A 27,219-nucleotide genomic window follows, 5' to 3' on the forward strand; every position below is an offset into this window, starting at 1 on the left:
TTTAGACATTACAAAGTAATCTCAGTCAGAAGTCTGAAGGTTTACAAGCAGCAATGTCTGGTTTTGTGGTTTACGACTACATTGTGTTTTGTCTAACTATCGTTGTGTCTTTAGCTATTGGAGTTTACCATGCATACGCTGGTCAGAAAACAACGTCTGACTTTCTGGTCGGCGGCCGTCAGATGAAGGTACTTCCGGTGGCTGTTTCTTTGATGGTTTCCTTTGAATCTTCCATCATGATGCTAGGATATCCAGCGGAAACCTATGTTTACGGGATGATGTTTTGGTTATCAACCATTGGTTTTCTTGTTTCATGCCTTCTCGCTACACGCATGGTTGTCCCCCTTGTTCATCCGCTGAAGATTACGAGCGTAAATGAGGTAGTGCTAAATAATAAAAGAGACTTAGTTTGCGACTTATTTTAAAGTAATAAACTAAGTAGAAAGGAAGGGTATTTTGTCTGTAATTTGTTAGTATTATAACCAACAGCAATCTACGGTACTGAAACCTAGTTTGTAACCTAAACCTCAACTGCAATGTAACCACATAAACTTGATATTAAAGCAAACATTTTATTTTAAGTTTTAGATTACAATGTTTTTTTATTGAAGGATTTTGTTTTCCATTTTGTAATATAATCATGTATTAATGTTAAGGATTGTTACACCTGCTTTGAAGTTATTAATTAGCTGATGAGGTAGTAAATTTTAAGTATTTAATCCACAAAATAAGTAAACAAACTAATTTTCTGGCGTGAAATCTCTTTACCATTTTCAAATTTTCGTTTGCAAACATTGCATATGCTATGTGATATGATCATAATAAGTAAGACGTAAGATGGTTTAAAAAACCAGTTTGTGGCTAAACTATGATATAATAGATGGTATATATCATTGCTGTTGTATCGTAAAAATCTTTATGGAAGATGATTTCAAATTTCAGCCCATATGCAGAGTAATCATGAGAAATATTTAGATAGGTCATACCCAGATTATAAATGATTTTTTTTCAGTACTACGAATTACGATATAACAGCCGTTACGTCAGACTGTTGAACTTAACAATCGGTTGTATAAACTACGTAAGTTATCAATTACTTGTTATCAGTTTGAAAAAAAATCGTTCATGCAACGCTAGTTATCAATTGTAGATATGTTGCCCAATATTAAGCAAAAAATAATAATTACAAAAATTAGATATTGTTATTTAGAGACTTTTATTATTTGTAATGGTTTCCGTGTGGTTTCCCATAGATTCTCTACATGGGGATTGTTTTGTTCGGTCCAGGAATCGCATTAGAGTCGGGTAAGACCAATCTGACTAATTACTCACAAATTTTGTTTAATTTATTTTTGTTTTAATTTCTTACATCATTTGACTTTAAAGCATAAACGTGTCTTTGGTCCTTTTTTAGTCACCAACTTTCCTATGTGGACGTCTGTATTAGTGGTAGCTGTCGCCACGGTAATTTACACGTCAATAGTAAGTGCTAGCTAGATATTAATTTTAGTATAACATTCTGTTGTGAGAATGAGGTGCTATAAATGAGATTATTTTATAATGAACCACATGTCGATCAAAATTATTTTGTGTCGTGATCTACACGCTTATCTCACTTGACATATGTCATTAGTGTGACAGAACTATCTGCAGTACAGTAGCTCCACCGGAAAATTATGCTTTATAAGTTCAATTCCTCGAATACAAAAAAAAAACAACCCTGAATCTACTGCTCATAAAAATGTGCACTTGTTTTAGATTGATTAACCTAATATTTAACACATGCACATCTAAAACATCTTCAAAAAATTCACAACTAATGACATTGCTTTACTTTTATACGTCGTTTACGTTTTTTTGAACAGGCTTCCTTACATGTACCTTGGAAAATTAAGCATGTTTATTTCACGCATAAATCCAAGTTGCCTTATTAACAAGTAAACAAACCACAGGGCTTCACCTTTCGGGACTGAAGATAATGTTGAATTGTTCAGAACATTCAAGAATTTTAGATTTTAGAGTTTTAGAATTGAATATTTGTACATAAAATGTAAAAGAATAGTAAATCAGTCAAAAAGCTAGTGTCGTGAGTTGCAAGAATTTGTTTTTTGCAGACTATGACTTTTGTATGTTTCTAGTCATATCAGCCTGAATGTTTCATCAGTGAAATACATGTAAATAGAAAGCGTTAGTATTTGTAGCTTTATATAAACTGTACAAAATAACATAAGAGTGCTACAGCAATATACACGTTTATAATAGGCTAGACTTTGTAGCATGTGCAGGAGTTAAAACAATAAATGCTGCAAAAATGACAGTGCTGAACTGTCCAAAAGTAATTGTTGCTGAATAAGTGACTTGTCCATATCCAATGTTGCTAAGTAGTCATTGTTGCTGAGTTAGTGAAATGTCTGTAGTCATTGTTGCTGAGATATGGACATGTCCATAGTAATTATTACTGAGTTAGTGACATGTACATAGCCATTGTTGCTGAGTTAGAGACGACAAGTCGATTGTCTTTGTTATTGAGATAGAGACATTTCCTTTGTCATTGTCGCTGAGTAAATGAAAACTGTCCATTGTCATTGGTGCTGAGTAAGTGACATGCCTTTAGTCATTGTTGCTGAGCTAGGAACTCGCCAACTAAGAAACATGTTCGTAGCCATTGTTATTGAGTTAAGACATGTACATTGTTGTTAAGTTAGTGACAAATCCATTGTCATAAGTGCCAAGTTAGGAACATGTCCATTGTCCATTGTCATTGTTGCTGTGTTAGTGTCATGTCAATAGTCATTTTTGCTGTGTTAGTGTCATGTCAATAGTCATTTTTGCTGAGTAAGTGACAAGTCCATAGTTATTTTCTGAATAAGTTACAGGTCCATAGTCATTGACATGTGTTGTCGCAGTACATATGCCTACCAAATCAGTAGCATCTGTTGCTATAGGGATGAACACGTTATTGGTCAATAACCTTTATTTTTTCAATTATTATAGCCAACTATGTTATGAAGATTAGGCTATAGAGATGTGATAACTCTACATGTTACCACATCACACATCAAAGTTGTTATCTCGGTTATATACACGTCTATAGACAGTTTTTGTTGTTGCACATCTGATTTACACGTCATCCGTTATTGATTGATTTAAATATTCTAGGGTTATCAAAACAGTATAAGGCTAATATTTATGTTGCTGTCGCAACGCTCAAGATAGCCTTTTAGGCATCATTTGTTTGCTTAAAACAGATTCGATTGTACAAAATGTATTAGATAAAAAAGAATGTTTATCATTTTAGGGAGGAATCAAAGCCGTGATATGGACTGATGTATTCCAGAGTGTTGTAATGTTTATGGGTATTTTTGCAATTTTAATCAAGGTAAATTATTTTAAAGAATAAAAGGAAAATACGTCAGTTTGGAACTTAAATGGTCACTTCAACTTTCAGTACTATTTAATAGTAAAATGCTATTTTTTTAAAGGGTACCATGGTTGCCGGGGGCATATCAAAAGTTGTAGAAATCAATAAAGATTCAGGAAGACTCGACATGTTTGAGTACGTATAATTATAGAGGTATATGTGTTCGAGACACACATGCATTCACGAATGTGTCTGATAACAATCTATTCGCCAACATCTGTGAACATTTCTTTAGCTTTGACCCGGACCCTACTATACGCCACACGTTCTGGAGTTTGGTGGTCGGTGGCTGTATTCGAATGGTTGGTCTGAATATCGGTCAAACTACGATACAGAGAATTGTATCTACCCCTACTCAGCGAGACGCCATCAGGTCAGTCGTCCTTGTAAAGATATGTTTCATATAAAGCTTTGCATTTAAGCCTCGCTGGATTATTAAAATCGTTTAGTTTACATCGGCATGAAACACGTGGACGTTTTGATATTAGAATTCTAAAAATATGATAATCAAACACTAGTATAACAAAATAGCCCTTATTTAGATTTATATGCGTAAGATATTTAATGATTAAATAATAAAAATAACTCTATTTAGTTTTAATTTTTTCTCTGCAAAAATATCTATGACAGCCTGGATACTGCTTAACTTATGTACAGACGGGAATTTTTCAATCCAAAATTCAACGACAAATTAATATACATTTATATTTTGATATGACATTTTTAAATACATATTTAAAATAGTTATATTGCCTTTCAAAAACTGTTACATTACTCTTGCGTGCAATTTTTCTGTTGATTAATTATTTGTTTGTTTGCAATTGTTAATTTGTTAGGTTTAGTTCAAAATTAAAGAGTCAAACTTTAACAACTTCACAAAAAAACAGAAAGCGATAGAACAATGTTTCTGATTCCTTTATTTCAACTCAAAGTAACGTTAATTGTTTAATCAATCAGAAAATATTCAGTAAAAAAAGAGAGGGATTATTTAAAGAATGAGCGTGTTGCAACAGCAAATGTCAGTCTTTACCAGTGTTAAAACCAATTCTGAGTTATAGAAAAATAAATAACATGTACTATTGTCTGTATTGTATTGTATGACTAACATTGTCTTCTTGAGCAAAACACCAGGACATTTGCAACTCCGTGACCCGAAAAGCCTGGCGTGTTATGTCGTTCTCTGCCTTTGGACAACATAACATTTTATTGCTTTCTTGTCACTTCGAGACAAATATTGTGGTATGTTGCTCTCGAAGCCATGTAAAAATATGTATTTTATAACATAATGTTAAATACTGGAAGTTGTTAACAAAACATATAAAGGGGCGGGAAGACTAAACACTTATAAGTTTAAATTGACAGGGTGCTGTATTTAGCCGGGCCTGCTTTCTTTATTACCCTGACGTTGGCTACTCTGGAGGGAGCGGTGGCCTATGGCTATTTTACTACTCTAGGATGTGACCCGCTTAAGTCTAAACAAATAATTAACCCAAACCAGGTAATGCTATACGCACTATCTTTGCATCGTAGTTTTGATTGTTTTACTAAATAATTTCATATATAATTTGAACAACAATAATGTAATCTTACACCACTTCTTCCTAGATCGTTCCGTTCATGGTTCTACAGATTTTTAAGGACCTTCCTGGAATGTCCGGCCTTTTTATTGCATCTCTGTTTTGTGCATCACTAAGGTCTTATAATTTAACGTTTTCTATTTCATGTATCACAACTAGTGTTTAAATATGATTGTTTAAACACGTTTTATTTTATATAGCACTCTTTCGTCAGGACTCAGCAGTTTGTCTGCACTAGCCATCGAAGATGTGGTGAAACCAAACTTCAAGTCATTGTCGGAAAGAACGATCACATTGATAGCGAAGATCTCCGGTAGTTTTTATAACTTCCTTTCTTGCTATAACAAATTACAAGAAAGTCAACAGTTATATTGATCATTTAAACATTTTGATTTTAGTCGTGTTTATCGGAGCTTTATGTGTTGCTGTGTCCTTTCTGATAGCGAAGATCAAAGGTCCTATGTCACAGGTATCCGATTCCTTGTTAGTTTAGATATAGTAATCATTGCAATGTTTCACATGCTACAAAATTCAGTTTCTGTTTCCTATCACCCGCTCTTTTAATTAGGTATTACGTATTGTTTTCATTTGAAAAGGTGCAATTTTATACGCTTTCTGATGTCAATCTGTCTTAGTGAAAGGATTTGTTTAATGATTTTTTCATTAAGAAGTAGTGTTTAAAAAATCACCATACTAAACAATAAACCGTGTCCCTGATGGACAGGAGGAGTTAAAGTTAGCATAATTGTCATGTTACTCTGTTGTGCTAGCGTTATTACTTATATTTATGTAGCTATCTAAAAACTATCAAGATGCAGGGAACCCTTAATGATTACTCAATCACATCAGCCCTCAAATACGTACATTAGTTTCTATTCTCTCAGCATTTAAAACGAATAAACATTAGAAGACCCTCATACTTTTTTCTTAAATTTTGCATTCAATCTTCATTAAATGGTATTATATATCAAGACGAGCTCGAAAAAATCCCATTATTATCACAACGAAATATTTCAAACGCAGCACCTATTTGATATAATACAATACTGCTTCTATTTCAAAAATCTAAATATTTGACTTTTATTCTCTTATATATTTTTTGACTTAGAATGTCTTTAACAAATTGGAATCCAGTACATTTTTTTTAAATTTTAATATAATTAAATCAAATATCAATAGATTAATTCTATATACGATTTGACATGTGTATCAAATAATAACATTTATTACTTCTAGATGCTTCTTTTTATCATTCTCGTTCTTTCCTTAAAATATGATGAGCAGATTTCGCTTGTTACTGGAAGTCAGTAAAATGAGGCTTTCGATTTCAAAGTTAGAAAAAATATGTTGTAAGTAGGGGCTTCTAATTAAAAATATACGACAACAAGTTTTTCCAACTGTTCATCACTTTGACAGAAGCAAGGTATCAATGAAGAAATGTATCAAAATCTTGCATTTACGAGAGTACTACTGTATATGCTTATGTGCATGCTTTGTTAATACTGTAGAAGCACATTTTTTCGTTGGGTCATCATTTCGTTGTTTTTAAACCAAAAAAATATCGTTGGCATTTAATTTCGTCATTTTGTAATCTATCCGTTATCATAAATACTTGGGTTGAAAACTCGTCATGGATTTAATTTTGTTGATTTGTAGTAACAACGAAATTAATGAAATGAAATTCCCGACGAATATTTCTGCTTCTACAGTACAGTTTAACAGCGACGCTCTCATGAATATCAGGCTTTAAAGGGTAGTTTGATGAAAAGATACTACAGACAGCATACGTCAACCATCTTCTTTTACATGTGCACACGACTTTTATCTTTTTCAAAGTAGTGACTTTCTGTGTTTTCAGATTTCATCTAGTGTTTTAGCTGCTTTTGGTGGACCCGCTTCTGGTCTATTTCTGTTCTCGGTATTCTGTCCATGGGGAAACGCAAAGGTCTGTAGATAATCATCTAGCAATTTAAAATTATAACTCAGGTAATTTTATAAATTTTGTCATTAATTTCTTATTCTTTGAAGATTTAGAGAAAAGTAAGAAAACAGTGAGCCCAATTTATAAGACAGAGGGCAATATATAATAGAGAAAAAAAAATATAAACAAAACAAATTAAATACAATTTAAGGGGGCCATTATCGGGACATTGTTGACAGCTGTGGTGGGTATGTGGATATCAACAGGGCAAAACTTTTCAACAACCCTTAAACGAGCACCGGGACTTCCTCCAGGACCCATAGATAGATGTATTGATGTGTTCCCAAACAAACTATCCAATATGACAGAGCAGACAACGACCTGGACATACTACTACCACAGTACTGTAGAATCATCCACGGAGTACGAAACAAAATCTTTGCATAAACCGTAAGTTCCCTTAATATTATTATATTACCATAAAATGTGTATAGAAATTTACTCCTATTCTGTATAATATAAATCACTTTCATTTGAGAAGGATAAAGGTCTATAATTCATACTAGGCCTTTTCATTACAGACTTCCTTACAATTTAACATTCATTATCAATGTTTTCCCAATCTAGCAGTTTATTCTAAATTATAATAGATAATCTAAAATAGACAAAGAATCGGTAAATGGAAGTCGTATTTTTAAACATATAAAAATAAATGGATCAATATTTTCCCAATTTTTCACATTTTTTTAAATATTTAAAACGATTATGAATAATAATAAAAATACACTCCGATCTCTTATTCTGCTGATAATTTAACTGAACAAAGCCATGTATTAGTTCTCAAAAATATGATATCTTGTTTTGGATTTTATTCTTCTCCTCTAATTATCCCGGGTATAAAATAGTATTTTACAATAAATATAATCAGAATAATATTGAATTAGCTGTATCATGTTTGTATCATCATCTGCACCCTAAATGTTGATTTTCTTCGTTCACTATCGGTCAACCTTCGGTCGCCATTGGATATTTTCTCACATATTCATGGTAGAATTTTAAAACAGATATGTATCACCAAAATAAAATGGTATTTCTGCGTTCACAAAATATACTGAAACTGCCAACATTGTTTTACCTTCTCAAACTCTTACAATACATTTTTAATGAGATATCAAATACAAGTATTGTTTGCATATGTTTCTGTTTTCTTAACTGAGAAAATGTTCAATATTATGTTTGTGTCATTATCTAGAAAAGGCTTGGATCGATTTTATTCTCTCTCCTACCAGTGGCTGACTGGCTTTCTCATTATTGTTTCACTGATCCTATGTTCTGCAGCAAGCATCATTTCTGGTAGGTTGTTTTGACCGCGATTCAGATGTCAAATGATAACGCACTGATGCTGAGTTATGTTCACCGGTTTTTTGGGTTTTTTGCTATCATTAGGTCGTCCTGATCCGGCTTCGGTGGACGTGCGATACATGCTGCCCTTCTTTGATCAATTTTTCCCTTTTTTTACCTAAAAATATACGAAAGAGGCTTTATGGCGGGGTTTCGTTCGAAAAGGTTAGTTATTCAGTTACCGTATTCTAATCACGATTTTAACTACAACATTTTTGAATTATAACATTGCCGATTTTGTTGATTTACTTTTAGAGAGAGGAAATGTTAGAGAAAATGAATGTATGGAATTATGAAAAAACTTATAACGACAATCACATAGATAAACATCAAACTGACGAAATTAATGAAGAAGTGGATGACAAAACAACCGAGTTATATCCATTGACTGGTTCAGCAGAAGAGTCTTCAAAGAGTCCGAGTGTGAATGTTGAAATGTCAAGTTCTGTTTTAGAGAATGGGACGAAATAAGAATTTTTATTCTGCCTACTATATCTTGTATGATAGGCTTATATGAATAGGGGTATTTACGCATTTTAATAAAACCATTTTATGTAAAATAAATACATACATAAATTAATCGATTATATTTTTGAGTAATCATGCCCATGTCTGCTTAATATGTTTATTTGTAAACATGCTGTACATTAAGATGAAATGCCAATATTGCAGGTACTTGAGACTGGAGCAATCCATCTTCAATTGCCGACATTTTCCTTGTCATTGTTTTGTTTATTGCTTTTGATAAACATAGTATTCTATGTTGCCTATTTGATTTGTTGTTTTTCTTTTATTAAAAACATCATAATTTCGCCAAAAAAATGAATGTTAAAAAAATAAACAAAATTAAAAGAAATATCCCAAAAAAAAGGAGAAAAACAGGAACTACCCCCCCCCCCAAAAAAAAAGAAAAAGAAATAAAGAACATGAAAAACCCCAGACAAACAAACACCAAACACCCCTTTAATCAAATTACTGAAGTACTGACGGTAGTTGATTTAATCAATTATCATTTATTTTAAAATCAACTTATCTTGCATGGCACTTAGTTTCTAGTCTGTATTTGAATAACGCACTTTTATAATATAGATTTTTAAATTTTTCCGACAGGAATTTCGAGAAAACCGATATGAATCATGTTGTGTAATATTTAAAGATAGATTTCAAACTATATATTAGTAATCGAAACAATTCTAAAAATTGTATGGATCCAAACACTCTTGATATCAAATTGTAGTCTCGATCAACCAAACGCTCATCTGTCTCCGTTAATCTGCCACAAGCAAGAGAGCCTCTTTGCGTGTCGGAGATTTACGGAGACAGCCGAGCGTTGGGTTGAACGAGACTATATTAAACTCGGGCGCAGGAACATATGAGACTACAAATATATATAATTGTTCGTATAATATATAATCTAACTATTTTCAAAGTGTTTATAGATATGTTTCTTTGAAAAACAATGCTTCAGTATACATTACACTGATTTTTTCAAGAACTAAGTCTTGTCAGCGGTGATGATTTGTGCTTAGGTCCAAACACTGTTTCACTTTCGGTTTGCCAGAGTAACTGCATAAGGGAGTTGATTAAAATCAACTCCCAAAAACGAAAACATAAAACGAGAGAGGGACGAAAGTCGTATGCATCACCCGACCCTTTAAAACAAAACACAGTTCCGAAACTTATAAGACAATTTTGGCCATTTATATTTAATACAGGGAAATTTTACGTATCAAATATGACACAAGAGAAAGAGACTTAATGTATTACATCAACAGAGTTTGAAGTTAACGAATGTTTTAACAATTATAGAAATTCGGGATCAAAGCTAGAGCATTGACAAATGTTTTCGTGATTTACTTCCTTGCCAGCTGAAGCACACAAACATGAGTAGTTATTTTTCGATACACATGTAATTAGGAATTAGCGTAACGTCAACATAGATGTAACAATAACAACAAATCAAAGTACTGAAAGTACTGAAAAGCGCTAACCTCGCTTGGTTCTAAGAAAATTTAATGTGTGCAAGCGTAGACGGAAATTAGCCTTATTGAAATTTTGGTTTATGTTTAATGAATATCAATTTAAAGTATCGAAGGCCAGATTTCTTTAAATATATGTTACTTTCTGAAGATGATGTGAATTAAAGCTGAACACGACTTGTATATGGATACTTGCCTGAAAAAAGATATGTTAAAATCACAAATTATACCTTTTGAACAGTAATTTATCACAGTTTTTGACATTTTCTTGCAAAGAATCGATTTTATTTTTCTATATTTTAGCTTCTGAATAGGCACTATATTTTATCATCACTGCGTAGCATCCCGTGCTGATGTAAGCCCCGCAAACCAATCGTATCTACTCGGCCATTTCCGTCACCTAGATAACTGGTTCCCTATACCTCTTACCAGTGTAAATGATGTATATTTTTGCTCATAGAGGGCAGTTATTCCTTGCACCGGAAATAGAAGTCTAACGACAATAAAGCGCTGAGCTATGCTTAGCGCTTTAAAAAGAATAGCCAAGAAGTGTATTGTAGTGCAGATTCCATGTAAAATCTACAAGGTAGACAATCCTTTAGAAGCATTGCATATTATTACCTTTTTACCAATGTATATCAGTCGAAGAATGCAGTTTTAAAAAGTTAAAAATCAAGATTAGTTAGTTTCTATAGATATACATACAGGTGACTCTCGATGGTTCGAAGTTCAAGGGACCGAAAAAAAAAACCTGCCGGTGACCAAGATTTCAAGTTTTCAAGAATTCGATATCTTCCGAGTTGACCAACGGATTTTACATTTAGTCTTATTGGTTTGTATGATTCAGCCATATATTTTAATGCTAACATAACGCATGTGCACTAACTTCTTTTTTCCTGTTAAAACAGATCTGAACGTTTTAAGAACTAACTAAAAAAAATATGAAATAAAGGCATGATATTTATTAATTTAACGAGGCCGAGTACAGATCGAGTACGCACGCTTTCGGGCAGCGTTTCATTTGTATTGTGACGTCATCTTTTTGCTTGGTTGACGTTTGATGCGTAAAATTTAAATTATATTGTGTAAACATCACTGTCTCGAAACATAAGCTATATTTGAGCTCGGGTCGAAAACGTGAAGGGGGTTCAGCAAGCCTAGCCCTCTTTCACGGTTTCTTAACACGCATCTTTAGCTTTATTCATATATTTCAAGACAGTAACCATGTATTTTATATTAATGACCCTTAATATGTGATGTTATATATTTTTTTATTACTTATATATGTCTGAATGTTTTAATGATACTATAAAAATCACCATCTCCGCCTTTGTCAAAAAAAATATAGCCATTATCTGACAAATCTGTGAAATTGGGTATACAAAACACAACTTTGATAATGCAAGGTAAAGGGTTTTTTTATTTGACCATTTGATGTCTTTTAGCAGTAACTTTAATATGTAGAACATAAAAAAGAAATCCCTAGGGCAGAATTTTAAAAAAAATGTAAAAAAAAAAAGGAGAGGCAAAATCCAAGAGGGTCCTATGTTAAAAATTAACAAACTTTGAGATGATCCCTTAAACAAACGGTGTGGTAAATGTCTTTTTTTTTTTATCTTAAAATAATAATTATATCAGTAGAAATTCATCTGAATAATTTCATTCAAAAATGTAGGGCAGAACAAATTATAACCGGTCTAGTTAATTCATCCTATTATGATCAGATCCCTTAGTGACATTAGCGCTACGTTCTGGACTGCGAGAGCACTTGTCGTAAACTAAAAAACTGAGAACCAACCACTGTATGAGTCCACCACCAGCTGTAAGAACTTCTGATTTCAGCAATTATTGTAATAATGGCATTGATGCAAATTTATCATAGTTTAACATTTAAGGTATTTGTCTTAAATTTTCAAAAAATCTTCAATGGCCATTGACTCAAATCGTAGATCATTGACCTACTTTTTGGAAAATAACACTACCATGAAAGGTCTATAACACACAATATATGGTTTTTCATTATCATAAATGATATTAGTTTTTCATTCTGAGTTAACGTATAACTTAAAACGCAACAGAATATAAAGATAAACCATCTAAGATGGCTCACTACATCTTGAAATAGTTTTTCAAATCAGAAGAAAATTGTTCAATCATGAAACGATAACATGATGCATAAGAATTATAAAAGTAATATTGTCAAATATGCAAAGTCTTTTTTTTTAAACCCATACTGATCTATGATGAGATTCAACCAAATCAATTGATATAAACAATTCAAGACAACATTGAAATCGCTATTTTGTGACTTTGTGTCATAAAGTTTGTGTTGGTGTAGTGAGTTATCTTAACCAATGAAGTTGTACTGCACCGTCATTAAGAGTTTGCTAGACTGGCTCTGGATTTTAAAGACGAACCCATGTTATTCGGTCAACCGAAAGGTCTGAACAGTTTACTGATGGGAGAACTATACATGTCATCTGTCACCTCGTAGTCATTTTTTTTACCCTGTGTTTCATAAAACATGCAGTTTTAAGGACACAAGAAACTGTGCACAAAGAATAATGACAATACCAATACAAATTGTTACATTGTTGAAAATTTAATTTCTTTGATCCATTCAACACGAATGCGAGTAAAACCGATCATCATTGAATGTTGATGAAACTACATGTATATGGTATCTGTATCGTTGTCTGCCTTATAATGATTTTAATGCAATGTCATGCTCATGAGCAGGATCTGCTATATTAGTCGCTATTTGCCTTTATAATGGTAGAGCTAAATGTGTTACTTGGGGTGTTTATTTTTGGGCTCAAGCTATCCCTTAACAGACAGTTATATAAAAAAACATCGTTAGCACCAAGAAAGGTGATCTATCAGAGGTTGCGGTGCGGAGATTAAAATGGCAATCCAGCCCCCTTGATGTTACTTGACCTCCCATAAACTCACCTATTTCAGCAGTCGAACAATACTATTTTTTCGTGTTTAAAAAAACCATTCAATGCAATATTTGTCTCGAAAAAATATTATATTTGCTCACTTCATCTTCAATTTCATAGATTATAACAGGTCGTGCAACCCACGTTGACTCAAATCGCATTTATCTGTCTTGGTGGCGTAGAGGACACACATCTCTTTTTAACAGAGGGTTTTATGCAGTAAGGTAAATATATCCTACTCTAATACACTATAGGCACTGGGTTATTTTGAAAAGTTTTTAAAGTACAATAACATATTTAGTGTTGAGTTGCTTTTGAGTTTTCATCATCAAAGATATTAATAATATGTACGTTACTATAAGATATCTAAATTCCAAATCCTACCGGTATTTTGTTTTTCATTGATGATAAGACATTAGCAGTAAAACAGGTTTGTTATAAAATTGCTCATTAAAAAATATGAATACTAAATAATGACTTTGATGTACAATTATTCAGATAATATAGTTGTCACAAAAGTCAGCCCACACCCTATATATATATATATAGTTTCAATATATATATATAACTTGCGTTTTACCAAACCAGACTCTTAGCTGTATCCATTAATCTCCGAGCGACAAACAAGAGACACTCTATGTTTGCCGGAGATTTACAGAGACAGCCGAGCGTCTATATTGAACTCTGGCGTAGGGATACATATAATGTACGACTTCAAAGAATATTTAATTTGTTCGTACCAATAAAATCTGACTGTTTACAAGGTATTTATAAATGAGTTTCCTTCAAAAACAATGCTTAAGAACTCATTACATCGAATTTATTGATTTAAACTAAATGTTGTCAGCGGTGTTGATTTGTGCTTAAGTCCAAACACTGTTTCACTTTCGGTTTACCTGAGTAGATGCATAAGAGAGGTGATTAAAATCAACTCCCAAAAATCAGAATTCAACAGTCAAGTTATAAATATTGTTCGGTGTAATTGTAATGTACAAGGTAATCAGGAAAAATACAACCATATTGATATCTAACGCTTTGTGTAGCACTTACTGTTACATGACAATAATGCTACCTGCAAAAAAATGCTATCAGGTAGGAAGTGTACTTGTTTAATCTGCAAGCAGTTTCTTTAATTTAAAACAAATTAATTTCGAAATGAAAAAAAAAGTCAAATATTTAGCAAAAATAGTTTTATGCAAGGGAAATAAAGACTGATTCTGTACAATTTAAAAAATAAAAACAAACTTTTTAAAGTTTTAGAATCATTACGGCATCGTTGGTAACATTCTATTAGTTCACTGTAATGAAAGTAAGAAGTAATCACATATTTAAATGTTGCAAGTAATGTATAATCCTTCTAACCCTGACAAAAACCCCTGAGTTTGCATATGATGTAAATAAAGAATGACAATAACAAACGGTCAACCATCTCAAAAATCCAAAAAACGAAATACAAATTCAAAGCAGAGCAACACGGACCTTAAAAAAGAAAGAGGTAGGATCAGGTGCCACGGAGGAGTGAGCATCCTCTGCTGACCGCACACACCCGCGGTGTGCTCTTTGTCGTAATCATGGAAAAACGGAAAAACGGAAAACTTCGTAAATTAAATTCATTAACACCTTGGCCATACAAAAAATCTATCTACATGTGAACTGCTCTTGTCAATTGGGTATGATCAGACACGATCAGTCAAACTAATTTAAATGAACATCCCCGTTTTTATGCAAAGTTGAAGGATGCTGTAGTTTTCACAAGTACTAAGTAATCTCAGTCACAAGTCTGAAGGTTTACAAGCAGCAATGTCTGGTTTTGTGGTTTACGACTACATTGTGTTTTGTCTAACAATCTGTGTGTCTCTAGCTATTGGAGTTTACTATGCATGCGCTGGTCAGAAAACGACCTCTGACTTTCTGGTCGGCGGCCGTCAGATGAAGGTACTTCCAGTTGCAGTATCGTTGATGGTTTCCTTCGAATCTTCCATCATGATGCTAGGATTTCCAGCGGAAACCTATGTTTACGGGATGATGTTTTGGTTATCAAACATTGGGTTTCTTGTTTCATGCCTTCTTGCTACACGCATGGTTGTACCCCTCGTTCATCCATTGAAGATCACGAGCATTAATGAGGTAGTATTAAGTAATATAAATAACAATTTTAAAATTGATATTCAAAACAGTTATTTTGATTTTATTGATCGAATGTGGACTTTATCACTCAGCGGTATTTTTATTTTTTATATCATGTATATCAAAATACTGATGACAGAACATTATATAAAAGGGTATATATGTAGATAATGTTTTTGTATTGAAAGGAAGCTGGAAAATCAACAAATTACCATTAAATCTACTTTTTATTTTTAGATAATACTTTGTTAGCAATAAACATTTCTTAATAAACAATATTATCAGATAAACAACCTAGAAAATAAGAACATTTTTTTAAATATCTTATTCAGAGCTCTTCTTGTCAAGGAGATTAGTGGCCATAACCATTAAGCCTTCTGGATAGCAATATCTTAAAAAGAAATAATACTAATAAAATAATCAGTCCGTAGTTTTACTGCAATTCAACTTGATAAATTCTATATACCGAACATTTTCAAATTAACATTTTTTGTGATTGACAATAATGTTGATAAATGCCATACTGAGCTTGTTAATATTCTTTTACTGTGACATATTAGCATTCTGTTTTGATATGACTGTTTTTAATACTAAATGAAATTGCAGTACTCATATATGAATGTCAAGTTCAAATGAACTATTCAATTTCAGTATTATGAGTTGCGATACAAAAGCCGCTACGTAAGATTGCTGAACTTAACCATCGGTTGTATAAATTACGTAAGTTTTCAACTACTTATTACATTTCCAGTAATGAATAACATTTAAATGAATATGAGCTGCAGTTATCAAAGCAGAATATGTTGTCGTGAAATTGTAGTTTATTATTGGAATAGCAGATTTTGTGGCTTGTAAACTTTTGCTAGTTTTATGTTTATATGTAAAACAAAAAAAATTTTGTTGAGGCTCTGAATAAAACAAATTTCAACAATGTCGTCTTTGTTCAGATATTAGTTTATCACATGAAATAGCTCTGCCATTCAACTCAAAGGTGACTGAGATGTAAATAGAATTTGACTGAAGACATAATTATCCTTTCAGTCTCCATTTGATTCAGCTAACTACAGTTGAGTGAATAGCATAAGTTCATCCTCTACATATTAGTAGTTACATTTTTTTTTAGAGATATATATGAATCTTATACATCAATGAATATAAGTTTCATGCAGAAATAACATGTAAGCAGGTTCTTAAAGCAAAGTGCAATACTTAAAGATAAGCCTCTTCTTTATTGAGGTTTCAAACGACTTTAATTGGCATTTAAAGTACATATTACTACGTTTTGAATTTCCCTTCAGGGTTAAGGTTATCTATTAATATCAAAGCATTCTTTTTAACCTCCTCTTCAAGCATCGGGATTTTTAAAATAAAGTAAAACATTTTCTATGTTGTACAATAAAACTAATTATCGTTTGACATGTCAACAACTTTACTCCTCATATATTTACATGTCATTATTATTACGTAACCCAATGACAAATAGCAGACGGCCAAATAGAAATAAATTTCTACAGAAATTGTTACGTTTCCTGTGTCTTTTCAATAGATTTTCTACATGGGAATTGTTCTGTTCGGCCCAGGCATTGCATTGGAATCAGGTTAAGTGGATCTGATTTATTTTCATCATCATGTTAAACCTTTAATTGCACACATTAATTTTTTTTGAATTTTTTTTTTTTTGAATTTTAGTCACCAACTTTCCAATGTGGACATCAACACTTGTAGTAGCTGTGGCTGCAGTGATTTACACGTCTATAGTAAGTGCTAGCTGATTTATATGGTTTATTCATGCCTATAATAACAGATGTTTTTATCAATCAAGACTCCAGTTGTCTCTGCATGGATGTATAAGTCAGTTATGAGTCCATCTGTTGCTGCAGTGATATACATGTCAATCAGTAAGGTCTTAGTCTTAGTTGTTTCTTTAATGACATAAGTAGGAATCATCGCCAAACTTTACATTGAGTAAGTGTAAACTGTTGTTACAGTGATGCAACACACAACAATGAGTGGCAATTCGTGCCGCATCAGTGATTTAAAATTAATCATCTGCAATAAGTACAATGCAGTAAGTGTATATAATACTACCTTCATAACCACGGCAAGGTACATTGTATGTATAACAATTATATTTCGTAATGTACACGTACATAGTCAATTGTAACTATAAAATTTTGATATTTATTTGCTTTTAATTGAACTTGAAAAAGATAAAAGTAAATGCTCCTCTGATTTATGCTTAGCGAGTCCTTTGATTTGTCATTGAGGAGATATGTATTGATGATTTTTGGATAAAAAATAATTTCAGTATCATATTGGCTCTACCGTTTTCAAATCTAATTTCAAATTTAGATTAAATACTACTCACATTATATATTTTGTATATACAGTTGCTGAATATAAAACTCGTCGTTCCTTATAACTTGCACCAATTTACTGTACTCACCAAGTGTTGTTAAATATTTCTATAACCAAACATCTTACAGTGCCCAAACTTCATTCATTACCTAAAATAAAAAAAAAAAGATCCAGTGTTTTAGTTTTTTACTTGCCTCGTTTATTGCGTCCGGATAGTATGCACGGCCCAAAAATAATCTATTTAAGTCTACATTACAAACGGCATCAAAATACCTAACTAATGATGTTACAAAATTGTGCGAGAAGCCTTGATTTCTTTATTGATGACATTTCATGAATTTATCATTTTAGATTCATATGAAAATATTTATTTTTGCCTCTGTGAAATTTTTTGGGAAAAAATATGAAAGTTGTTAACAGAATATCGAAACCTTTACCATATATTGATGGCAGTCTTTTTTTACGGATAGGTATGTGTATTAATAAAAAAAATATCTAAAAATGTGATTAAATGGGTAAGCTGAGACAAACTTTAAAATATATTAAAAAATAGCTCAAGTTGACTTATATGTGATATTTATTTATTTGTGTTATATCCGTGTGTTTTATTGAAACAACAACACTATTAAAAAACTTAAACATTCATTTAATATAGACTATGATAATTGGGTTAACGTTTTGCTATCGTGAAAAGTAGATCTAGACAGGTTTATCGATGTCAAACATCCACATTAAAACCTTGTTAAACACCTAGAAATCAGTATATGTTTTTATAATAACTAGTAAAAATTGGTTGTAATTATATATACAATATTGATCAATTTTATCTCGATTGGTTGCGATTTATAATTTCCGTTGTAGAAATGAATACATGATTTGCTTTTCTCCACATATAAGATAGCTCTACATTTAGCATTTAAAGTCGCATGTACTGGAGCGTTGCAATTGTTTATTTTTTCTTTATTTTTGATTTGCTATTATCATTTGAAAATCAATAGTATTAGTTACCTTATTTATAAAGCTATCCCTTGTTCGTAAGCGGGCTGTACAGATCGACCCTTCGGAAATAAAAGAGGTGTTCTTGCAATGTTATGTAACATCTCTTTGGCAACTGTAAATTCCAGACGTTGCTTCATTGTAACTTATCTCAGAAATACTGATGTGCAATTACAATTTCAGTGACATTTTGTAACAGGAAAGTAGACGCTATATCTCGTGAAGATTACTTTACAACTACACGCATTTACAAATAAAACGAAACATCTACTAAATTAATGATTTGTCCGATAGTCGTTATCATCATATGGTTATAAATTTCATGAACATGTACTTGTAAGTAGCTGTTGAATGAGCAGTGCGCATATCAATGGTTTGAGAGATATTTATTATATTGTAATATTTCTAAATTGATTAAGGAATTGTTGGTACCTTTGTGCAAAGTTGGAAGTCCTTATAATTTTCCTTGTAAACATTTTATTATTTACTTGTTTCTTTCATGCTTTTTTTAATTAAACGTAAAAGTTACATATATAGTTTAAAGTGTTATCGTTATTCTTAAAATCATTAGTTTGGCACTTCTTGTAATGAAAACGTCTAAGTAATCATCTCTTAACTAGTTACTGTTCTTACAAAAATCACATTATGTATAATCCGTCTTTAAAAACACGTTACAAGCCAATCTCCATTTTTTTCTTTTTTAGATGAATTACTCATTAAAATCAAATATTATGTGAGAAACACATTAAAGTAGTCATTTTATTGATAAACTTATCAAAATGACATATTTTATTTTCATATATTTGTACTTGAAAGCCTAAAAATATAAATCATATGTTCATTTATTTTTCCAAATTTTTGAAGATGAAAACAAGATTTCACACAATCAACTTGACCTGAGAATAATGTTATTAATTGATATTTCTTCTAAAATTTTCTAAATAGATACGTTCTGTATGTTTAGAAAAAAAGTAGAAGTTTATTTTAAGAGGTAGCGCTGTGATAAGATTATCATTTTTAAAATATCGTGAAACGTATATGTATATTTATTTTATGAATGTACAAAGATTTATTTTGAAGCAAATAGTTCTTTTATAATAAGACATACTTAATATACAGATAATTATATATTAGCCACCTACTAATGCAATATAACTGAATCAATGTCAATGCAGTAATTATGTGCTCAATCAGTATTGTTAATTACATATCTTCAATGCAGAGTATACAGAATATTTAGTGATGACGTCACTCGAGTAGAAACCTATGTTGACTCTCTTCATTTAAAGTAATTATTTTTGAATAATTAAAAAAACTGATATTAAGATATGCTTCTGTTAATATAAAATGATTTGATGATAATATATATATCAGACTTGTGTGCTCAAAACTTTAGTATTTTTGCAACTTAGTACCGTTTTTATATAATCGCTATGTATCAATATATGTGCAAGAAACATATTAATCGTTTTAGGGAGGAATAAAAGCAGTCATATGGACAGATGTGTTTCAAAGTGTTGTTATGTTTATGGGTATTTTTGCAATTCTAATAAAGGTAAGAAGTTTAAATAAAGTAAAAAGGTATTTATACATATATAAATCTCTGTTACAAAGATTCAATTATCACCTTGTAAGTGTATGTTGCTTTGATTTTAATAAGGGTACAATGGTTGCCGGGGGCGTGTCAAAAGTTGTTGAAATTAATCAAAATACTGGAAGATTGGACATGTTTGAGTAAGTATTACAATACGCTGTTTATGTACAAAACACTTGTCTTTACGACTGTTTATGTACAAAACACTTGTCTCTACGACTGTTTATGTACAAAACACTTGTCTCTACGACTGTTTATGTACAAAACACTTGTCTCTACGACTGTTTATACTAATAGTCTCCAATATTTTAAAGCTTTAATCCGGACCCCACTGTACGACACACGTTTTGGAGTTTGGTGGTAGGTGGCTGTCTTCGGATGGTTGGACTTAATATTGGGCAAACTACGATACAGAGAATAGTCTCTACTCCGACCCAAAAAGACGCTAACAGGTTTGATTTTCTTATCAACGTGTTTTATTAGAAGCACTAGTTAAGTCTAGCTTCGAAATGCATATAAACAAATAAACGTTAATGTTATAATATAAAAAAAATCGAAATAGAATATCCAAACATATAATAGCATAGTTAAGGCTGTCAATGAATTCCTTCAGACAAAACGTACGGGAAATGTACATAATAACATTACATCATATTACAAACCTCGTAAGAAGTTATTATCAAAATTAACATAATCTTATCTTTTAAGTAAAAACAACAAATGCTATTACTTACTTTCCGATGTCTGTCATAGCGTACACACTGAAAAACAAGCGAGAGGTCGATCGTTCTCGCTGTACTACAAAATATGACGTCATATGCTTCAAAATGACGCATAAGGTTAAGTCATTGAATGCTATAATGCCTTTTTTTTAGCGAAAAAAAAATGTCGAAGATTAACGAAATATTATAAATGATATATTATTATTAGTAGAATGCTACCTATATAGTCTTTCTTTCATTATGTTAGAAGTATGTGTCATACAATGAGGCAGCCTCAGTTTTGTATAAAATATTGCATATCTTAAAGTGGGTACCTAAATAAATCATTCACTTGCAAGGGCATACACTTATCTGATCATGACAAACTTTTACATGTGAATTTCAAATATGCTATGTAAAACTTCTGGGATCCTTGGAAAATCTTACAAATTAAGTATGCGTTTATATCATACGTTCGATTAAACTTTCTTTCTAATTATTTAGTATTTGTTACTTTTATATAGATATATAATTGTATTTCTAGTATATGACTTTTAAAGTTATATGTGAAAATACAATATACATTCAAAGGGTGCTGTATTTAGCCGGGCCTGCTTTCTTTATTACCCTGACGTTGGCTACACTTGAGGGAGCGGTTGCATATGGCTATTTTACCTCTCTTGGATGTGACCCACTGAAAGCTAAACAAATATCCAACCCAAACCAGGTATGGGTTTACAAATTGTAGAGAATCGTACTTTATAGTAACATAGTAAAAGGGCACGGGTTGTCTAAGGGAAATGGAACCTCTTACAAAACCTATACACTGACAATAGGAAATGCTTTAGTTATCCTCCCTGCAGATATATGTTTTCTCACAATATTGAACTCGATATAATTTTGAGAATATATTTATATCAACAATGCTAATAAGGATATCCATAATAATAAAGAAATTAGAATTTTAATGCAAGTTATGCTTGATTTATATAAATGTTTTGATAAAGCTATGTTCTTTTTAAGTGCTTATTACGATGTTTTTTCTCTGTATTTTACATATAAAAGCGGGCACTAAATTGGATGCAAAGTCAATATCATATTAGAAATCCATAATATCGCTTTAATGGTTTTTATATTTTAGATTTTTTGTAGGTGTTGCGATTTTCATTTATCTTGATAAGTAACAATTTGAATGCATATAATTTCATCAATTAAATCAAAAATAGGTTTTTAAAACCGTATATTTTTTTTTTACTTTCCCTGGATCCAAACTCGTCAAAATATTTAAACCTTACTACCAGTCATTTGTCAAGCTAATATGTTTCTTATGTCAACACTTTAATTCATTAAACGAACTACTGTATTTAAAAAAAAAATGATTTATAACACATTTATTTATAAAATTGGCGTTGTAATATATAGAATACTTTTTAGCCAAACTTTACTATACGCAAAATATTTATTTGTCATGATTTTCTGATAACTTGATAAAAATTCAACACTATTAATGAGTTTAATGTTGCTTACAAAATCACAACTGTAACCTGAAATGCTTATTTAGGTAGAAAAATTGGTATTAAATGCCACCTAGCTAAATTGTCCAGACAAAGCTTGATCGTGTGTCAATATATTGAAAATTATGATAAAATAGTATAAATGTGTCAAATTTTACGCTAATAAAAATACTTTGCTACAGATGAATTAACAGTATGGAAGCTATAAATAAAGTTTACTTACTATCTAAACATCAAAGCTTTTATTTAGATTTGGTTACATATCATATATAAGACAGTAATGTTAGTATTAATCTTTTCAGATTGTTCCGTTCATGGTTCTACAGATCTTTGAGGATCTCCCGGGAATGTCCGGACTCTTTATTGCGTCCCTTTTCAGTGCATCGCTCAGGTCTTATGATAAAACATTTTTTTCATGTATCTAACCATGTTTGAATAAACGTTTGTATAAATAATTTGAATATGTTTTTCTTGTAGTACCCTTTCATCTGGACTAAGCAGTTTGTCCGCATTAGCAATCGAAGATGTGGTCAAGCCAAATTTCAAGTCATTGTCAGAAAGAACTATAACATTGATAGCAAAAATATCTGGTAGTTAAATCCATTTCCTTATTCACATCAATGAAAATCGTGATCTTCAGCAATTATATTGATGACATTGCTAAACATTTTTGTTTTCTAGTTGTGTTTATTGGAGCCTTGTGTGTCGCCGTGTCCTTTTTGATAGCAAAAATCAAAGGACCTATGTCCCAGGTAAATAAACAATGAGTCATTCACAAAAATACAATATGCGGTAATTTTAGGATTGTCTTAAGCTAAAAAAAAATCTAATATGTCTATGTACTCTTCTTCTCTCATTCTCTCTGTTTTTCTCTCTCTCTCCCTTTCACAAGCAGGTTCTTAACCAAAGATGCATGTGCTCCCCAGAAGTTAAATGTGCAAGTGATTGTACTATACACTGGTCCATCTTTGCAACCCATTTGCCTGATTTGTTCATTTTCATCACTCAGTAAACCTTTTACCCTACCAAATTAATTCTATGCAAATAATTGATACCAAACTATATTCATATATTAATGTATAGATGTCATCGCTTAACTTGGCTCTGAAATTCTTTTAAAAACTATGATTTGTTTTCAACTCTTTATTGACTTTTTGAGTTCGGGTAACCTACATATAGGGTGTTTATTAGGGTGTGTCGTTAATTACTGGTTTCTGGTATACATGGTATACACTGTCTGTAGCTGTGCAGTTTAGCCCATATTGTCCTCTTAGAGCTAGAGATATGCAGCTATGCATATGTATGTTTTGTTGCCTGTTCTTTTTCATACACTTACTACAAAAACCTGATTCCAACGGTCTTTTATCATAATCTCCGAATAATAAGTGGTAAGCAAGTTCCACCAAAAAGAACGTTTGCGGTTTCGGCGCAGTTTCTTAGCCACGCATGTGCATATGACTTGTATGTATAGTGCTTAGTATATAGGATTTATAGACTTTCCATTTGATTGTACACAAGTCCCTCGCAGGTTAACTCCAAACGTAAGCTGGCACTCGATTGCATCGTGGTTTCCTGAGATCATGTAGAAAAGGTTATTTTTATCTAATGACAACACAAAATATCAAGTTACAAGACTTAACAAGCAACTTTGGGTAACTGGCCTAACACTTATGACTACTGAGACATATGCTTCATTTTTTATGTGTATAATTAATATTCATTTCGATATACATTTCTTTTATTATAATTGTTATGGTAATTGTTACTCTTTTTTTCTCAAAACTCTCAATGCTAACGGACTTAACAATTACAGTGTCCATAGTACCTTTTTTGAATTCCGCTCTAACACTAAGTGTTTGCCACTTAGGATTTCATTGGATTTTTAAAATAGCATCGATATCATCGTCGATTGCATCTAATATAAACTAAGAATATAGTTTTTGATATCAGATTGGGTATTGCTTTTAACGCTTACCTGGCCTTTTAAAACGTTTTAAAAACAAGTGTTTTATAAGCATTGACAGAAGATTTGAGATTAAGAATTCAAAATATAATCTTTAAAAGTCAATTTACTAAATGTTCCGAGCATTGGATTTGTAAAACCCAAACAATCCATAGTTAATAGAATTTTAAAAATCCTTTCACCCAGTCTGTTTCAAAATTAGGTTTCTATTTTTAATTGTCATAGATTTGTTTGTATGAAATAACGAGGAAACTGCAATACTAAGAATTAAATATGTCATTAATTTCTTTTGCCGTGTAGCATTATGATTCCATACAATTGTAAAACAATGATTTTAAGCAGATACTAGTTAACAACAATAAGAATACCTTTTCACTAGTAAACATTGAATGCTTTCAGATCACATTTAGTGTCCTTGCTGCCTTCGGAGGACCCGCGTCTGGCCTTTTCCTTTTCTCAGTATTTTGTCCTTGGGGTAACGCAAAGGTTTGTCGCACAAACTAGTAATTTAGATACAAAATGCAATATGGCATATTTTGTAAATGATAACTAATACAAAAAAGAAATAAAAAACTATTAATTTGCATGGAACAGAATAAATGAAAATGAAAATCAAACTAAATAACTATTGTGCATAGGGCGCCATAATAGGGACATTGTTAACAGCAGTAGTTGGACTGTGGATAACGACCGGGCAAAACTTCTCGACCACTCTTAAACGAGCACCGGGACTTCCCCCAGGTCCCATAGATAAATGCGTTGATGTATCCCAATACGAAATGACAAATACAACAATGCAGACAACGCCCTGGACAGACTATTACTACAGTACTGCAGAATCCACCACAGAATACGAAACAAAACGTGAGAAGAAACCGTAAGTTTCATATTCACATCGTCCATTGATATTATAGATGAAGCGATGTATTCGTTATCTGATTGAATTGCATAAATATCTCGTTAACCTATTTTATTATTGTTGATGAATTTTTCGTAAATCTTAAGCTTTACAGACAGACACTCTCATAAAAAAAACAATAACATGCAGATAGCGTGCTTTACTAGTTTCAAGGCGGTACAATTACAATATTTAAATCTACACATTTTAACATGCATTAGAAATATTAAAAGTTAACATATCAGTGTATGGACCAGTTAATAAGTAAATTAAATCCTGGAGAAGACTAAATGGCATATATTTTCTTTTATGTCACATTTCCAGATATTGTTCTCAATACGCAGTCCACTTAATGTCACGTTTTTATCTCTCGCGTAATTAGAAAAAGGTTAATAAGGGCTAATTTTATATTCAGACAAGCTAAATATTTACTTACAAATACCTTTGCCTTTCTTAACCCCCCCCCCCCCCCATATATTTTTGTTTCAATAGATTTTGTTTATCAAAGATGATGCTTTGCAATTGTTTTATCTATCTATTATATCTCTGACAAAGAATAGATAATGTTTAAACACATGACAATGCTTAGCATCTTTAGAATCCTGATTTCAATTTAAAACTATGAACTTTCAGGGGATTTTTGAATGATTTTATCAATTTATCTATTTTTGTTTTCATTGTAAACATAATGTTTTTTAGAACCTGTTTATGTCCAACGTAATTATATAATGGCCATTTTAACATACTAAGTTTATTTTTATTTAGGGAGGGTTTGGATCGGTTTTATTCTCTATCTTATCAATGGCTGACTGGTTTTCTCATCGTTGTGTCACTGACACTATGTTCTGCAGCGAGCATCATTTCTGGTAAGTTGTTTGGGCTGTGATTCAGATCGCGAATGAGAACGCACTGGTTTTGAGTCATATTTAATATTTCATATTATGATTAGGTCGTCCTGATCCAGCTTCAGTTGACGTGCGATACATGCTGCCCTTCTTTGATCAGTTTTTCCCTTTTTTACCGAAAAAGTTACGAAAAAGGCTCTATTGTGGAGTACCCTTCGAAAAGGTAAGTTGGGTGTTTTGCGGGTTTTTTTTGTTTGTGTTTTTAGGCATCTCGCTTTTAAAACATTCTTTATGCTTTTTCCGTTTTTCAGAGAGAAGAAATGTTAGATAATATGAATGTGTGGAGTTTTGAAACATCGTATAAAGACAAAACATATGATACAAAAAATGTTGATGGAAGAAAACAACAAGAAGATAAAGCAACAGAGTTGTCTCTCTTGACTGGTTCAACAGACGAGATCTCAAACAATCAGAATGTGTATGTTGAAATCTCAAGCTCTGCTCTAGAAAATGGGGGGAAATAAGATTTGTAATTGCCATCCAACATCTTTTAAATAAACATGTCTGAGAATTAGTACTTTAGTTTGTTAGTCCATACACATTATGTAACATAAAGTGATGAAGGATTGTTTTGTGTTCAAAGGTAATAAGTAATGTACAATAAGCGTTCTTCCAAAAGTGAAAGCATTGTCCATATGTTAAAGGGTTTAGTGTTGGCGACGCTGGAACTCATGATAAAGGTAACTTCTCAAATAAACATAAAAACAAAACATCCAGAATTGTTGTTTGTTGTTTTGTATTGTTAAAAATAGTTTGAATGAATTAGGAGTTTAAAAATACATGTTAGACTGTTGGATATTTTACTTGTTGTTTGGCAGCGATCATAATTGAAGTATCCTACCTTTTTGCTGACAGTCAATATTACACTCTTTTATCCCATGGTTATTTTAACAAGAAGCACATGGGGCCACATCGCTCAACT

At 31.9% G+C, this 27,219-nt stretch overlaps 1 protein-coding gene across 3 annotated transcripts; it reads left to right on the plus strand.

The window, feature by feature from the left end:
* On the plus strand, nt 1-27,016 carry LOC105348643 (sodium-coupled monocarboxylate transporter 1). Of its 3 annotated transcripts, none has more exons than XM_066068508.1 (16): nt 1-380; nt 1,013-1,081; nt 1,254-1,305; nt 1,415-1,482; nt 3,299-3,379; nt 3,483-3,556; nt 3,657-3,794; nt 4,784-4,919; nt 5,027-5,115; nt 5,199-5,311; nt 5,397-5,467; nt 6,857-6,943; nt 7,131-7,369; nt 8,172-8,272; nt 26,342-26,460; nt 26,549-27,016. In XM_066068508.1, exons 1-16 carry the CDS (start codon nt 54-56, stop codon nt 26,759-26,761), a joined length of 1,977 nt encoding a protein of 658 aa, XP_065924580.1. In that variant the 5' UTR covers nt 1-53; the 3' UTR covers nt 26,762-27,016. The 3 variants fall into 3 exon arrangements, with proteins under 3 accessions (XP_065924580.1, XP_019918013.3, XP_034327827.2); XM_020062454.3 differs by lacking the exons at nt 26,342-26,460; nt 26,549-27,016 and adding exons at nt 8,366-8,485; nt 8,576-9,043; XM_034471936.2 differs by lacking the exons at nt 1-380; nt 1,013-1,081; nt 1,254-1,305; ... (9 more) ...; nt 7,131-7,369; nt 8,172-8,272 and adding exons at nt 14,993-15,368; nt 16,020-16,088; nt 16,915-16,966; ... (9 more) ...; nt 25,133-25,371; nt 26,158-26,258.
* The last annotated feature ends 203 nt before the right edge of the window (nt 27,017-27,219 follow it).

The sequence above is a fragment of the Magallana gigas genome, chromosome 8, assembly GCF_963853765.1.
Source record: "Magallana gigas chromosome 8, xbMagGiga1.1, whole genome shotgun sequence".
Taxonomy (NCBI): Eukaryota; Metazoa; Mollusca; class Bivalvia; order Ostreida; family Ostreidae; genus Magallana; species Magallana gigas.

Coding starts and splice junctions, on each gene's coding strand:
- LOC105348643 (XM_066068508.1), top strand. CDS start 54: ATGTCTGGTTTTGTGGTTTACGACTACATTGTGTTTTGTCTAACTATC. Junction 1,306..1,414: donor AGGAATCGCATTAGAGTCGG/GTAAGACCAATC, acceptor GTCCTTTTTTAG/TCACCAACTTTCCTATGTGG. Junction 7,370..8,171: donor ACAAAATCTTTGCATAAACC/GTAAGTTCCCTT, acceptor GTCATTATCTAG/AAAAGGCTTGGATCGATTTT.